Genomic DNA, 16,146 nt, shown 5'->3' with positions numbered 1-16,146 from the left:
TTTAGCCCATTCTTCTTCCACAAAAGCTTTGAACCTTGAGTCTGGTAGGCAGCAGTTTAGAACCCCGGGTTTTGGGCCCCAATTCACAGAAGAAGAGCTAAGAATCACAGGACAATGGTCTGAGACGTCCCTACGAAAGACATGTTGTCTACTATGAGGCCAAGTTCCCAACCATTCACTTGACATTAAAGCTCTATCCAAACGACTCACTGCTTGGCCATTTGGCCTAAACCAAGTAAAACGTTTTCCACTCGTAGGAATATCAAACAATCCTAATAAACAGATTAAATTCTTCCATATCTCTATGGTAACCAACTGAGTTAGAATTGATACCTCTTCTTTCTTCCGGAGAGCGTACCGAATTGAAGTCTCCAAAGGTACACCACCTAAGGGTGCTGCTGGATGATTTTTGAGCAAGAAGATCACTCCACTGGGTTCTTTTTTCTGCCAAAAAATTGGAGTCGTAGAAGTTTGTAATGATCAGTTCACCTTCCGCCGACATCTCCCTCACACACAAAAAATTCCTGCCATAGACGCAGTTGATCAGGTCAAAAGAATCCATGCTCCAAATACAGAGCAAACTTCCACCTCTGTTGAGAGCTGGCAAGAAAACTCAACCGAACTCGCTATCGCCCCACAGGGACAAGCAAAGCCTAGTGTTGATGGCTTCGAGCTTTGTTTCTTGAAAGCAAGCAAATTCGACCTTCTCCTTACAAATGAGCTCCCTAACCACCCTCCTCTTTGCTTGGTATCCCAAGCCTCTGGCATTGTAGCTTAAGATAATCATGGATTCACCTCTTGCTGACCCATACCATATATGTTGCGTCCCTTCTTTCCAGCTCCAAAAATTTGTCAACCATCAAAGTTTCATCCCCTTGGTGAGTTACACCTAACTCTCTTCCTAAGGCCCATAGCCTAAGTGCCTCATTTTCTTTGCACATTTCCCAGAACATTCTGTTGCAGTTGGTGATTCCTGAATCAGAGAGGGAAAGTGAAAGAGCATGTTGGAGTAAGCGTGCCCGGTGCTTCTTATTCTTCCTCGTACTTTCCTTGGAGCAGCAAATTGTAGCATTAGATGAGATGGAATCGTCTATTTCTTGATGAAGTTTCTGGATAGAAGTCGTTTCTCCCCCCAAAGTTTCTGCAGAAGTAGAAGATAAGCTTTCTTCCCTTACAGCACGTGACTTGGGAAGTGTGGATCCCTCCTCCTCATTTGGATTAGAGCCCAAACTGGCCGTTTCCATCCCAAAAATCTTTTTAGCAGCTCCTAAATCTTTCATGTTAAACTCTCTATCTAAGATTTCAAATTATAATAAAGTACTATATAATTAGTTTGATATTTTTTTTATTTGAGGAGAAGTCGGCGGGTGTATTTTGGTATAAAAAAAACAAACGTATAATACAACTATTTGATTTAGATTTAAGCGTATTATAAAATAAATAAAAAATCAGGTTTAAACGCGTGAGGTCCATCCAATCCATTCCAAATTTCCAATATATAAATGTCGGCTAGGTTTTCATTCTGAAATCAATCATACAAAACGCGTTAACGAAGACTCAGCTTTTCTTCTACTCTGCGCCTTCGGTTTCTGTGTTGCCGGTAAGGCCATCCGAAACCTCTGAAATCTATCGCGGCGAAGTCCACCATCTACAGTTTTGTTTCTCCTCTCATCCTTGTTTGTTGATTTCTTTTTCGGTTCTTTTCATCTTTTTTACTTTTTTCCCAAATTCATTCATCTCGCTATCGATTGTATTCAAAAGAAACAATTATTGATTCTGTTTTCAGTTTTGTTTGTTCCGATTGTTGATTAGTTGTATGAATTGTTGAAAAATCGAATCCTTGAGAATTAGGGTTTCAAATTTGGGAATTTCTTCGATCTTTGATTATTGATTTGAGAGGACTTGTGCTTGTCAATCCAATGGCGGCAGGGCGAAAAAGTGTTCTGCGAAGGAGGGAATCTTACCAAGTTAGTTCCGTCAAGGAATTCGATTCGAATAAGAATGTCGAATTGGGTGGTGGAAAAGAGGAGCGTGAGGAAGGTGAGATCTTTGTTCAACACAGGGATGGGGGTGAAGTTTTACCCCCTCCGGAGAAGAGGAGGAAGATTTCTCCGATTGTGTGGGACATGGCGGAGAAGGAAGCAGGAAGCAATGAGGGTGTTTTGAGTGCATCTTCACCAAATTCCTTGAACCAGGATGTGGATGAAGGAAGTGGTATGGAAGGATGGAACATCAAAATGTCAAGATGGGCTTGTGATGATGGACTTTCACCGATGGGCGTTGATCGGAAACATAAGAAAGGTCAAGGAAGATCGGGCCCTGAAATTGATGAATTCCAAAGAGGAAGTTCAGAGAGCACAATCACTAGATCAACAGGAAGCTGTGGAAGAGATCATAGTGATGGAGATCGTGATTTGGGGCATTCTCCTGCTGATACAGACTCTGAAAAGGGGTTCCTTGATGATGACTCCATGGACGATGATGTTGAGGAACGAAGTGACGTAAGTGATTCTCCGTCTGATTCTCATGAAGATGGTGGTTTAATACATGGGCAGAGAAATATTAACATGCTTCAGAGTTGCAGGAGTGTGTGTGAGTTTGAGATGATTAAGAAAATCAATGAAGGTACTTATGGTGTTGTCTATAAAGCTAGGGATAAGAAGACTGGAGAAATAGTAGCATTGAAGAAGGTGAAGATGAACATTCACAGGGATGGCTTTCCAATGTCTTCCTTGAGGGAAATTAATATTCTCTTGTCTTGCAACCATCCCTCCATTGTAGATGTTAAAGAAGTAGTTGTGGATGATTATGATGGTACTTTTATGGTAATGGAGCACATGGAGTATGATCTCAAAGGAGTCATGGAGGTAAGGAAGCAACCTTTTAGTATAGGTGAAATAAAATCCTTGATGCAGCAACTTCTGGAAGGTGTCAAGTATCTCCATGATAATTGGGTTCTCCATAGGGATTTGAAGACATCAAACATTCTGCTGAACTGCGAAGGGAGGCTGAAAATTTGTGACATGGGGTTGTCGAGGCAGTATGGAAGCCCACTGAAGCCATATACTCCTGTTGTGGTTACACTATGGTATAGGTGAGTAGTATTACAACTATCGATATATTTATTTTGTAATTTGAAGTTATATATAATTATGTGATGAGCTCATGCATGGTTTTTGGGTTGTGTATGCAGAGCTCCTGAACTTCTGTTAGGTGCCAAAGAATACTCGACAGCAATTGACATGTGGTCAGTGGGTTGTATAATGGCTGAATTAGTTGCTAAGGAGGCTCTATTCAAGGGTAAAACTGAAATTGAACAACTTGATAAGGTATTGTTACTGGTCTTACTTTCATGTTATTTTTGCACATCATCTATCTGAGTATAGGAACTCTTCACCCTATTAAAACTTATAACTTCGTCCATTGTTTACAGATTTTTCGAACTATGGGAACACCAAATGAGAAAAGTTGGCCAGGATTATCCAAATTACCTGGCTATAAAGCAAATTTTGTTAAGCAACCGTAAGTTTGGCTCCTCTCTTTTCATTTTTAATATCGATATCGATGATTATGTATAATACTATTTTTATGCTCTGTAAACTCTAACTAGAAGTTATTGATATTTCAGATATAATTTGCTAAGGAAGAAATTTCCAGCAAAATCTTTCACTGGTTCACCAGTTTTATCTGAATTGGGATTTGACCTGTTGTCGAAGCTTCTAACTTACAACCCTGAAGAGGTAAATGTTGTTCATAGAAATTCTGATTAGTTTTTTTGGGAATAGAAAATTATATAATGTAACTCATAGAATTTTTCTTTCTTTTCTTGTAGAGGATAACTGCAGAAGAAGCACTTCTTCATGATTGGTTCCGTGAAGCCCCACTTCCCAAAGCTGATTTCAAGATTATTTTTCCTTCTTGGAACTGCTAGGACAGGTACTTCTGTTGGATGGATGAAATACCAAGAACAATGATATTTCCATTGTTTTCCAAATTTGTCTTACCCAAGTTAGTACCTCTTTGGATTTGGGCATGAATTCCTGTTCACATACCCCAGAACTTGGGATCTCTCAATCCAGCGAGGTATATGTAAATGAGGCATTGCACCTCCATTGCCGTTTGAACCCAGAACCTAACATGCTCTTAATCTTTAAGTACTAAGAATGATGTAATTTCACAGGATAGGGTAATGAACTTCATTAGGCATTTGTTTATGATTATGATTAAATTAGAAGCGGCCGATTGATGTATGGGATGAGCAATGAAGGTATGACATTACTTGTTTTTCTTTTCCTTGCTGAAGTTTCATGTACCCCTCTTCCATTAAAAAATTTGTACATATATTTCAGGATGTCTCAAATAAATGATGAGTTTTGGCGATGGTATTCTCTTATCCCGTGCTATCTATTTTTAATTTTTCTTTTGGCTGTGCTGTCTAATTTGGGCCTTCGAGTTATTATTATTGTCCTGCACTTAATTTTTAAACCAGGAAATGCTCCTAAGAGTTGAGGTGAATTGATTCGCCCAGCATTGGTAGCTGTTGGATATATGTAATAAAATAAGTCAGTACCAGGAAATTTTCCATTTGACTTGGTCAACAGGTATTGATGTCAATTTCTGAATTTGAAGTTGGTCCTTAAAATTAAATGATAGTATTTGAAAAAAGATGTAGTTTCATGTTTTTCGTCTACTCCCTGCTATGCTCTCCCTCCCCCCTCCCCATAGTTCTATGTTCTTCCTTTACTTCCTGCTATGCTCCCCCCCCCCCCCCCTCATCCCTTACTAAATTGGTTTATGAGTTCTGCATGCCGGAGAATTGTGTACAAGGAAGTGATTGATACCATGATGGCATGCTTGTGGAGCGGGCAGATGTCTGACAAGCATGGCGATGTCCGCCAACAAGGGTGCTGAAGTGATATTAATGCTCAAATTCACTTTGTGCCTTCACTGCCATTGGTGGGTGTTGTCAGTAATTTGACTAAATTCAACTTGAGTAGCCATGTTATCAGTGGGATTTAGCTTCTTTTTTTGTTTTGAAATTTCAGTGTTTGATGGTCTTTTATATCACTTTAGTTACTGAATGGATCTTGTTGAGGCTGGTGAAGCCATATCGAAGTTCTCTTCTGTTGATTTATAGATACGACATACATGTGAAGTATTTGACATCAACATCCACAGCTGGATCTTAGCTCAAATCCACCATGTTAGGATAGCTGATTGGTGGCAGAGAGGTTTCTGGATTTGTTCTGTTGTTGATGCCATATACTGGTAAACTTAACTCGTCGTCCTTAAAAGGTGTAGTCCTTAATATTTTATTTATATAAATAGAAATATTTTTAGAGTGTTTTTCCATTATAAAATGTGAGGGCAGTGCATTTGCTAATAGTTGGAAACCAAACATGTTCTTATTTGAGTGCATGTCTAGGTTTGAGTTTCGACTAGGTACTTTCAGATGCCCAAGATTATGGAAATATTAATCTGTTTTTGGCTTTTTGCATTTCACTTTCCAAAATCAACTACGATGCTATAATCACTTCAAATGTGAAGTTGTTCTGTGGAGCCTAGGTTTTGGTTTTAAACGAACCCATTCTTTTTTAATGTCCTTCAGAGAAGTCACAGATTGAGCTCATTGTACTTGAATATCAGACAAGTGAAAATGAGTGGGAGAGTGAAAGACCTTATTTTTTACTTATTATGTTCGAAAGTTATTTGTTTTAGCACTGGCCACTGGGTCATAAGAAAGTACTTTTCATGATAGTTTATTTCTTAAAACTAAGAAGTAACTTGTTTCATCGCATGGTTGAATACCATCAGAAGAGGATAATGTATGAAAAAAACTAACAAACAAGTGAAATAATACTGTTAAGAAACAGTATATATAATACTGTTAAGAAACAAGTGGCAATATATACTTTAATAAAGAAACGGGTCCAATAAATGTTTTTAATTACTGTCGGGGTTTTCTAAAATATGCTCTCATTTGATTTTATGAAGTCGTCCTCAGCATTTTTTTCTTTGGACACAACTTTTTCGTTATGGGCAATCATACAATTTTAATTTCATTGGATCTTAAAAATAATTACTCTCTTGATTTCTGACTCTTACATGTTTCTATCATCTTCAATTCTTAATTAATATATAACCCTTGTTGCATGGTTGGGGATGGCTACTAATCCCAGATAGAGGCAAGGCATTGTTGTCCACACCGTGGTGCTCACCAAGATGATAGTGAATTACTAATTCTCAATTGCATCACTGGACCCAAACTTTCGTATAGAATAAGGAAAATTGTTCAGGACTTGAGAGAATAAATTCAAATTGAGGAAAAAAAACAGTAAGAAAGAGAGATTAGATATTAATGAAGGGTGGATCAATCCGGCAAAATCAGCAATTCAGCATTCTTCCCACCTTCGTATTCCCAATGGTGGGTTTACTAGGTGGGGGTGTTCCGGTGTAATTTTCAAGAAGTGTATTCTTTCATACCTGAGGCGTGTAATTAATTTTTTTTTTTTAAATTGAGCAATCACTAAAACACTTGCTACTTCTCAGTTCGTAATTATAAAACCCTTGAGAATTTTTTTGATGTCTCTTGATATAAAATCCTACGTTATATTTTTGAAATATTTATTACTCTTTTCCAATTTTTATCCTATATATACCCTTGTATCTATTGAATTTTTTTAATTTCAAAATTATGATTACCACTAGTAACCAATGGGGATTTAACCTTAATCCAGTTTTATATTCAAGAAATCTAACAAATTTGAGAGGAACTAGAGTTGCATAGCAGAAGTAAGTTGCAGTTAGATGGATTCTGATGGAAGGGTACAATTCGGTGAGGGTTAGAAATTCCGCTAAAGTCCAAAATAAGTATGTTCTTAGTTTCAAAAAAAGTATGTATTACGTAGCAGCAGCAGCACTTGATAAAATGAGTTACCAGTCTAAATAATAAAGAACAACCAATATCGTCAGAACTTGATCGTAAAACACAATTGAACTCTTGTAGAGTTGAAAGAAAATTATGTTGACTTGCAAAGGTGATTGTGTAATATTATTATTTCTCTTACCCTTTTAGATTTGGTTCATGAAACAAATAGATGCAGAAAACCTCCAATATATGACAAAGGGAATGGAATGGAAGGTGAAGAGTTCAGGGGAAGAAGAGAGAAACTCCATCTTACCACCAAAGGAAGGAAGGAAGAGGAGGAGGAAGAGGGGGGGGGGGGAGCCAAGAGGAAGATGAATGAGGAGAACCAAGGGAAAACTTCCATGACGATATTGTCAATTTCTCGTCTATCCACTTCTTCAAAACTGTCCATTTATCATATTTTTCCTATGGTTGCATATGTAAGTCATCATATTCTCTTTTTTACTGCAGAAGAAAAATTAGATAGTGATCCTAAAATGCGGTTGCAATGGGGTTGAAAACAACATCCATGGCCCACGACACCTCTTGAACTTCATGGTATGTAGGGCTGAGCAACGGGCCCAATTCGACCCGGGCCGAACAAAACCGAGCCAAAAAAAAAAGAATTCAGGCAGACCGAGTCAAATGACAAAACCCGCGGGTAGGAAAAGTGGGTCTACGCGGGTATAAACGGCCAGACCCAGATGGGAAAATAAAATCCCTCAGAACCCGGCCCAACCCGAAGTGTTTTTTTTTTGTTAGAAGTTGAAGTATTTATACTATATGCTCCTTTTTTGTTTGATTAAGGCCCAATATTCACAACCCAAGCAATAACAGATCACCCAGTAAACAAAAAAAAACTTGATCTCAACTATAATGCATTATTATTAACCCTAATTCTAAAAACCCTAGCTTGATTCACCATTTCACCTTCTTCCTAAGCCCAAGTGGTCGCGGCCACCGCCACCACTAAAACCTACTCTCATCCACCTTTTATCAACCCCAAATATTCATCACAACTGGCCTCACCTGAACCACCCGAACCGCCCTCTAACCCCAGGTTAACCACCCGTTCCAACCTACCCGAACCGCCCTCTAACCCGCGCCACCCGAACCCGACATAACCGATCATGATCACGGTCGGAATCGGTTCAGGGAAATGGAGATTCAAACCCGCGCAAACCCATTACTGTTCACCCAAACCCAATCCGACCCACCCGATGCTCACCCCTAATGGTATGCATGCACCTTACAATTATTGAACAAAAAAATGCACCTTACAATTATTGAACAAAAAAATGCACCTTACAATCAAACTGTTTTGTTATCAAAGGGCAGTAAACAAAAACGGTTGTGAACGTGTGCACTGTTGCCTCCACCAAGTCACCAACTATTGTCTTAGTTTTGCAAGAACAATAGTGTTTGCCATATCATGTAGCAAAACAGTGTAAAAGTGAAAAACTAAACCCAGAGATATGACAAAGAAATGGTAAAATTTCAGATCACTCACTCCAAAACGAGCGACATTTAGTTTTAGACTCTAAAACGAAGTAAATTGGGTTGTGATACCCACAATTAGAGAAATAGTTGGTTCTAGTCCTCATTTGGGCCATGAGCTCGAGGGACTACTAACTTACGTGTCCGGCCGGCATTTTTCAGCCGCTAGAGTTCTGCCAAACTCTTCCTCCAAGGGTAAAAAAACACCACATAATCCAAATTTGACCTTTTTATTTCATCAAAGTAACTCTTCAAATTTGAGTTTGAGAACAGCCGGCGTTTGCAGTAAAGCTAAAAAGTAAGCGCATTTCAGAATGTATTGAATTTGAAACACAATGTGACAAACTAAGTTTTCCTGTATAAAAAATGCAGTTTGAGCTTGAGTGCCCAACAGGGAACTCTATTGAGACAACACTTTCTCGACTTCAACTGTCACCTCTTTGGGAGGCTTCTCAGCATGAAGATTAGCAACCAAACTCTGCTTTGAATAGTAATCAATAACCTGCATGTTCAATGCATAAATTTCATTGGAGACCATAAAAGGAAGTAGCAAGAAATATTCTAAAAAGCCAGATAAATAGGAGATAATTCGAATCAACTATCCATAAAGCATAATCTATTGCATAACGTTATCAAGGGACATAGACAAATAGAAATTTTCTGACAGCTACAGGACACCATCAAAGTTTCAGCGTGTTTGTATCAGCTTGTCATAATTGACTTTGAATAGAATTTGTTTAAATTGATTATTGTAATAGTGATTTAAAGATGCAGTGGTTTATGCTTAGATACATTTATGAGAACAATGATTTTTGTAAGGTAGAATTGTGAAATTCGACAAATGCTTATGTCCACCGTAAAAGCAACTCTCTCTAGCTTTCCCACAAAATTGATTGAGGCTAAAATAATTCTGATGATTTCCAAACATCTATATAACCCATCCAAAAGTGATTTTTTCCAATGAAAATTGAGTTCAATCCAAACACTTACTTGAGTTTAAAAAAAGGATTCAGAACATACCGGTTCAGTTTGCTTATGAAATGCCTCCAGTCTTGACTTAAGAACAGCTGCAGTGTCATCCTTGCGCTGGATCAGAGGTTCACCACTAACCTGAGGAAAACAAGATTGACAATGAAAGTGGGAACAAGGCCAGTGCTTCCTAAGCTTAAATAGCGTGGCCTGTCCTTGAAAATGGGACAACATACATTTGCCCTGAACTTTCTATTAACCCAACCCACAAAAAGGAAGGAAATAAACAAATTTGTAGTAACTGTGGGTACGGCCAGCAACTAAAAGCAGCAGTGCCCTCAAAACCAAATTCATTTCCCAATAAAATATTTTGATAAAGTGTGGCGCCTCATTATACTCAGCATTAAAATTCAAGTCATAATGACACCTAAAGCTTTTAAAGAAACCTCATCCCTATAAATAAAGCTCATGCTTAGGCAACTAACATTTGGCAGGGTTTAAAATAAAGATGCAGACTTACATCATCAACGCCAGGGGCCTTAGGAGGAGCAAATTTTGTATGGTAGGTTCTTCCACTGGATGGATGTATCCAGCGACCAGTAATTCTCTCCTCAAGGATTGCATCATCAATCGCAAAATTGAGCACCTTATCAACTTTAAGTCCCTGTTTTCCCAGCATCTCATCAAGCTGCAAAGAAAGAAAAGGCAAGTTCATAGCAGTGGAAGAACAGCGGCAAAAAACAATGACACAATCAGGTAATTCTGTTTTCATGCAGACATACACACACAATCCCAATATTTAAAAAACGAAGCTCGCTGAGTAGCACAGCTGTCAAAGAATGTAAATACCTTCTGAGCTTGGACCACAGTTCTAGGAAAACCATCTAGAATGAAACCTTTCTGACAAGATGGCTTCTTCATTGCTTCATCTATAATGCCAACAACTAAGTCATCAGAAACAAGTTCTCCCTGGAAAATCATAACATAATTACATTAGCAATTTTTTTATGGAAGTATACAGTAAAACAATAAACTCTCTGTAAGTATGTAAAAAGACCTCACCTTTTCCATAGCTTCTTTAGCCTTAATGCCAAGAGGGGTTTTAGCTGCTACAGCTGCTCTTAACATATCACCAGTAGCTAAGTGGCATAAGCAGTACTCGTCCTTTATGATTGGAGACTGGGTGCCTTTTCCAGATCCAGGTGGGCCTGCATTAACATTTTTCAAGTTATAATCTACTTGGATTTCTGAATATTTTTCAAATATATATTGGCCAATTGTTAAAGATAAATGTTAAATATCTTAACCAATAACCCTACATGAAAACTACAAAAACGCATACATGACATCATAAAATATTTAATTAAAATGGCAGTCTGTGTGCTTTACAAAGGAACAATATAAACCTAAGAGCTACTCACCATTTAGCACATCACAGAATACTGGTTCGATTTGAAGGTTTAGGGAAGACATGTAGTGTTGTGTTTCACAGTTTCTTTAAAAGAGTAACATCATAAAAAGGAAGGATCCATACTAGAAGAAACTTTCCATTTACAATCAAATTATAAGAATGAAAATCTTTCAATTTTGGATTCAAATTGAAAGGTCAATGAAGCAACTTAATTGTGCTGGAAGAGAGGAAATTTTTTCTAACAAATAAAATATGCATCACAATAAGAAAGCATCTGCTTTGACCTAAACTACAGTTCTTAATGATAACAAAGCGGTTAAAAAGTCACATAGATGGAATCAACAGTACTTGATTGGAACCAAATAGAAACAGAACACTTGAAAAGAGAGAAAAGTAATCAGAATTTTATTAATTTAATTCAAAATATAATTGGTGATTACAATATATAGAGAATAACATTCCTAATTAAGGGAATAAATAGAAGGAAATAAAATCTGTACAAATCTGCACTCCCATTTTGTTGTGGAGTGTCAACACATGTGAACTCATGAACACAAATCATGTTTGAATCATACGGAAGAAATTAATAAACAATTGAAACACCTCAGACTTATATTCCATAAAGAATACCCAGGTAGCCCGAGTACAGTCATCAATAAAGGAAATAAATCACTTCGCACCAGAGACTTAAGATGTAGAAGCAGGTCCCTACACATCAGAGTGGATAAGATCAAAAGGCACAGAACTTAAATGAAAAAAGGTGGATGTTTGTCAAACTGACATACATCACAATGAAAGGACTCACAAGAAACCTTTGTGAACAAAAAAGGAATCAAAGATTTAAGGGAATTAAATGGAGGATGCCAAAGATGACTGCTTATGTTGAAGCCATATTTGGGAGTTGGAACTTGGAACGATGTCAAAGACTTTGGACTTGTCCAGTGACTGAAAGTGAAAAACGTCTATCTTGCACTGCCCTTTCTTTCTCATGTTGCAATAGTATAACCCGCTTTGTTCCTCAGGAACTCCAATCGCCTTCCTCGCGGAAAGATCATCAAAGACACAATGAGAGTGGAAAAATGACCCTGCACATTATTAAAGTGTAGAGAATGATGGAGTTGAATGCTATCACATCATAATTGAGATATTGGATCCATTGGCTACATTGATGTGGTGTTTAATGGTTAAAGTGTTTAGATGGAAAATATGAGAACGAGTGTCGTGCGATCAATAGCACCAGAGTAAATAATCTAGAGACCTTCAGCACTACAAGCACTAAAGAGTAAGAGGCTAGATTTTTTTACCAGTCATGGTTAGAGACCTTCGTTGGTTGATTCGCACTTGGCTCTTTGTTGCCCTATTTTTAGCTATTACTTTCCCCCTTTCAACCAAAAAGGACTGATCTAAGGCTTCTAACAGCAGCCAAAATACACAAAGATGGTGGAACAATCTACCCCTAAAACAGGACGAAGAGGTTCTGACAACAAACTTTGGGGTAGCGGTATTGCGAGTGGATGTCGGCATGGTAGCGTATGAGTTACACACGCCAGAGATGAAAACTGTGCGTGGAAGCATGTGGAAATAATTCCGATGATGGCACTACTGGAAAGGGCTGGTCTAGAGGGGATGATTCAGTATGGGACGCCACAAGTCTCTTCCAGGCAATCTCAAAGGACAGGAAGTAGGCAGTAGCAGTCGCAGTTGTACCAAGTTTAGATAATGGCAGAAAGCCAAAAACCCGCCATATTGACAAATAATGATGGCCGATGGCAGGATACCGGCCAAGTTGGCTGGCTGGAATTCCGCCATGGTGCTACCATGGCCGATATTAGACAACACTGAGTCGCACGCAGAAATCAATACAGATGGATGGTGCAAAACCATACGCGAGTCGTAATGAAATCAACCTAAGGCTGGGCGCAATGAAGGTGGCTAGGGTTTTAGATGTGAAAGCCGAGCTATTTGATACCAACTTGAAAAGAGAGAAAAACAAATATGAAATTTATTTCTGAATTCCAAATACAAATGGTGATAACAATTTATAGACTATAACATACCTATTTAAGCAAATTAATATGAGAAAATAAAATCCGTACAAATTATATATAAATCATAATACAACAAAAACCACCACAGAATACATCCTTGTAAATGTCTTTCCAACAAAAGAGATGGATGCATGTAGATTCACCAACATAGAGAATCATATTCAAATGACAAGTATTAATCAGTTCATAAGCACCATAAAAAACTGTTCGATGACACATCTCGTGAGGTTCAAAACATCAGGCAATAACTTCAAAGCATAAGGTAGGAACCATATGCTCTTAAATTTCACAAATTCAAAAAACATTCATCCATCACATACTGATTTAAAGGATGAAGAAAAAACTAAGTGCACATAAATAACACAACAAACCAAAAAAAGAGATTCAGTTCCATTTCTTCTCAAGTAACTAAAGAGTCTAGCAAATCATACTACAGTATCAGCATCTCCACCCTCACTACTCAAAATTCTCAGTGCAATCTCGTAATAAAACAACAATCAAAATTGTTAGCCCTAAAACACAAAATACAAAAAAGCATAGACAATTGAACACCTAGTGTAACCATAGAGGAAGGAACCCTAAAAAAAACCGCATCAACATTCCAAACCAGCAAACAAAACAAAACAAAAAATTCCGAACGCATCGAACATTTCAAACATGCTTATTCCAAATTTCGGATCTGAATTGGCAGAGAGTTCAAAAAACGAAAACATGACTAACAAAATCCGAAATGAAAATAGATAGATGGGATTACCGACCAATGAGGATGAGACGCTTGTCAGGCTTGGAAGAGCACTTCAGCCGCCGGAGAAGCTCGGTCATGAGATCCACAGAGGGAACATCTTCCAAGTTCGAGTTCGCCATTGCCGTTTCCGGTGATGCGGTTGGTGCAGTGGTTGTTAATGGCGTTGGTGGTTGTTGGGTTCAGAGCAGAAACACGCGTAGCAGGACGAGGATTATGTAGAGAAGAGAAGAGGGCAACGTTGTATTTTCAACAACGTTGGGCTTCGGACCCTACAACGCTTCAAACTCAAGTCGTCGTCTTGGAATTTTCCATTTGACGTTATTGCCCTTTCGTTCGGTATAAGTGTTAGGTGAGTGTTTTCGTTCGGTATAAGTGTTGGGTTTCAGTTTCAACCGTTTAATATTAGGGAAATTGCACTCCTCAAACCACCATCTAGTCAAATCTGACGAACTGAGAGTAGGGTTGTCCATCGATTGATTTCGGTTCGACTTGGGAATAAAATAGTCATTTTTGTCGAGTGAAAACTAAGAAAACACTAGGCGCGCCACCATCCGTTTAGTGGCTACGGGTTGTTCACGTTCAATTTATACGGGTCACGAGTACCTCAGGTGAATAATTGTTTAGATCCATAATTTTTTGGGAAAATAAGAAGAGATTAGATTGAGAAACAGAAACAGAAAACCATTTAGATCCAGGATCTCCCTATCCAAATACAAAGTTAAGAGCTTGTCTCCTCCAACGGTTTCAATCGATAGGAAAGAAGAAAGAAGAAGAAATGGTCTGGGTGAGACTAAGCATGAGCTGTGAGCTTGCATGAGGATTTTGGTTGTTGTGCTCAATGGTTTTTGAAGCGCCCAGCAACATGAAGAAACTAAGAGATGAGCTGAAATGATTTATTTCTTCAACAGAATTTCCCTCACAAAGCACATGGGCTTGGCCACAATAATATATTGTAAGAGAGAAGTGAGGGTTTGGTCGGATTCGATTTTGTGGACCTCACCATCCAAGCTCGACCGCGCCAAACCACCATCAACCGATTTTTTTGGACCACTGAACTCGTAGACCGACCAGAAATGCCCGCAATAGCAAAAGAAATTTCAAATTGTGTGGGTCACAATTCGATTATGGACAACCCTAAATGAAAGTGAGAGGTTGTTTAAGTAATTTATTGTGCAATTAACTTTTTTATATTTGTTATAGGTTAATCCGCAGGAGAAGATCACAACTCAAAAAAGTTTTAGTGTCCTTCAATTTATTGTGTAAAAGAAGTCACTTATTCTACAAAATGACATGACACATGAAGGTCAAAATTATCTGTTTACTTAACATGGGTATGAAAAACCTTCAACTTTATTGAATTCTCGAAAAAAATCTTATTATTATCATATTACTTGGGGTGTGTGGGGACGTTCCTAACTTGAAATATTTGATTTGTTTATATGATTATGGTAGGTTGTGCTTTTACTTTTAACATTGAGACTAGCGTAGGTTAATATGTGCATTAGGGTCGACCTTGTCAAGATGATCTCGACAACATCTCAATAAATCAAGAGATGTTAGCTTATTTACCAACAATTTTTTTTTACAAGCAAATGTTAGTTGTTAGTAAATTAGTACAAACTTATTTGTAAAGAGACTAGTAAACTTACATACCTGCAAGGAAAACGCTTTTAAAATCCTCTTATGTAAAAACTCTCAAATCTTATGTGGACACATGGTGAAAACTCTCAATTTTAGATGGTTAAGAAAGTATTATTGAGATATAGATTTGTTATTCTACATTTATTTTGTGATATTTATTTATTAAAAATATTTTTTTACTTTTTTTTGGAAATACCAAATATATATATTAAGGCAAAATGCCATAGAGTACATAACAAAAGTAGAGTATGGAACAAAACAAAAACAAAAACAAACTAGAGCCACACACGGCTCAACACAAAACCATGAAAATAAAAACAGATCGAGAAAGGCTACAGCTAGAAAGAATCAAATACATAACTTTCATTTCCAATTTTAGCTTCAAAAAAAATATACTTATATTTAAAATTATTCCTAGCTGATTTTATTATTATTTTATATTTTTTACATAATATATTTTTCCTACAACAAGTTAAATAAAATAAAATAAAAATACATTACATTTTGCGAGTCACGATTGTCATGTAAGCAACTGAATCAAAGCAATTTATGGGTCGTTTAGTATGACATATTAGGTCTGATAGTATGAATTTATGCAATATGTTATAGATTCATTGTTTGGTACTAACAATGTATTGTATAGGTTAATCCATCAATCTACTCTTATACATTAAAAATGATTGATTATTTTATCTACCCTACATATGTGAATAAGACCTGATAAAATTGTGATATATAAGTTACTTGAAAACATTTAATCCACCACCAAACTTGTCGCCACCACCAGCTCCACTACCTCCACCATTGTCACAACCGCCACTACAACCACTGTCGCCGCCTCCACCAGAGTCGCCACCATCGCCTCTGTCACTGCCGCCATTACCGGCACAATTCTTGATACATGTTATACTTTTTTGTTCTGCGTACC

The 16,146-nt window shown here is 37.6% G+C and overlaps 2 protein-coding genes across 14 annotated transcripts; one reads left to right on the top strand and one right to left on the bottom strand.

Annotated features, from left to right (window-relative positions):
- Positions 1 to 1,466: 1,466 nt before the first annotated feature.
- LOC130716096 (cyclin-dependent kinase G-2-like) lies at positions 1,467 to 5,383 on the top strand. Of its 13 annotated transcripts, none has more exons than XR_009011867.1 (9): positions 1,516 to 3,094; positions 3,194 to 3,329; positions 3,434 to 3,522; positions 3,629 to 3,740; positions 3,833 to 3,936; positions 4,181 to 4,267; positions 4,350 to 4,382; positions 4,490 to 4,956; positions 5,046 to 5,383. XR_009011867.1 is itself a non-coding variant. In XM_057566289.1 (5 exons), exons 1-5 carry the CDS (start codon positions 1,920 to 1,922, stop codon positions 3,929 to 3,931), a joined length of 1,611 nt encoding a protein of 536 aa, XP_057422272.1. In that variant the 5' UTR covers positions 1,516 to 1,919; the 3' UTR covers positions 3,932 to 5,383. The 13 variants fall into 13 exon arrangements, 1 of the variants encoding a protein (XP_057422272.1); XR_009011866.1 differs by having other exon boundaries at positions 3,833 to 4,083; XR_009011865.1 differs by having other exon boundaries at positions 4,350 to 4,956.
- A 3,232-nt stretch (positions 5,384 to 8,615) lies between these two features.
- Positions 8,616 to 13,816, bottom strand: LOC130713915 (adenylate kinase 4). The gene is made up of 6 exons (XM_057563745.1): positions 13,591 to 13,816; positions 10,436 to 10,581; positions 10,223 to 10,342; positions 9,894 to 10,061; positions 9,425 to 9,514; positions 8,616 to 8,906 (listed from the first exon to the last, which is right to left on the bottom strand). The coding sequence occupies exons 1-6, from the start codon at positions 13,694 to 13,696 to the stop codon at positions 8,805 to 8,807; spliced, it is 732 nt and encodes a 243-aa protein (XP_057419728.1). The 5' UTR covers positions 13,697 to 13,816; the 3' UTR covers positions 8,616 to 8,804.
- Positions 13,817 to 16,146: the final 2,330 nt, after the last annotated feature.

Source organism: Lotus japonicus, chromosome 4 (assembly GCF_012489685.1).
Source record: "Lotus japonicus ecotype B-129 chromosome 4, LjGifu_v1.2".
Classification (NCBI taxonomy): domain Eukaryota; kingdom Viridiplantae; phylum Streptophyta; class Magnoliopsida; order Fabales; family Fabaceae; genus Lotus; species Lotus japonicus.
The sequence above is the reverse complement of the archived record's forward strand: the minus strand, read 5'-3'. Positions and strand labels throughout refer to the sequence as shown.

Coding starts and splice junctions, on each gene's coding strand:
- LOC130713915 (XM_057563745.1), bottom strand. CDS start 13,696: ATGGCGAACTCGAACTTGGAAGATGTTCCCTCTGTGGATCTCATGACC. Junction 10,582..13,590: donor CAAGCGTCTCATCCTCATTG/GTCGGTAATCCC, acceptor ATGTTAATGCAG/GCCCACCTGGATCTGGAAAA. Junction 10,062..10,222: donor CTGTGGTCCAAGCTCAGAAG/GTATTTACATTC, acceptor CTTTCTTTGCAG/CTTGATGAGATGCTGGGAAA.
- LOC130716096 (XM_057566289.1), top strand. CDS start 1,920: ATGGCGGCAGGGCGAAAAAGTGTTCTGCGAAGGAGGGAATCTTACCAA. Junction 3,330..3,433: donor AAATTGAACAACTTGATAAG/GTATTGTTACTG, acceptor CATTGTTTACAG/ATTTTTCGAACTATGGGAAC. Junction 3,741..3,832: donor TAACTTACAACCCTGAAGAG/GTAAATGTTGTT, acceptor CTTTTCTTGTAG/AGGATAACTGCAGAAGAAGC.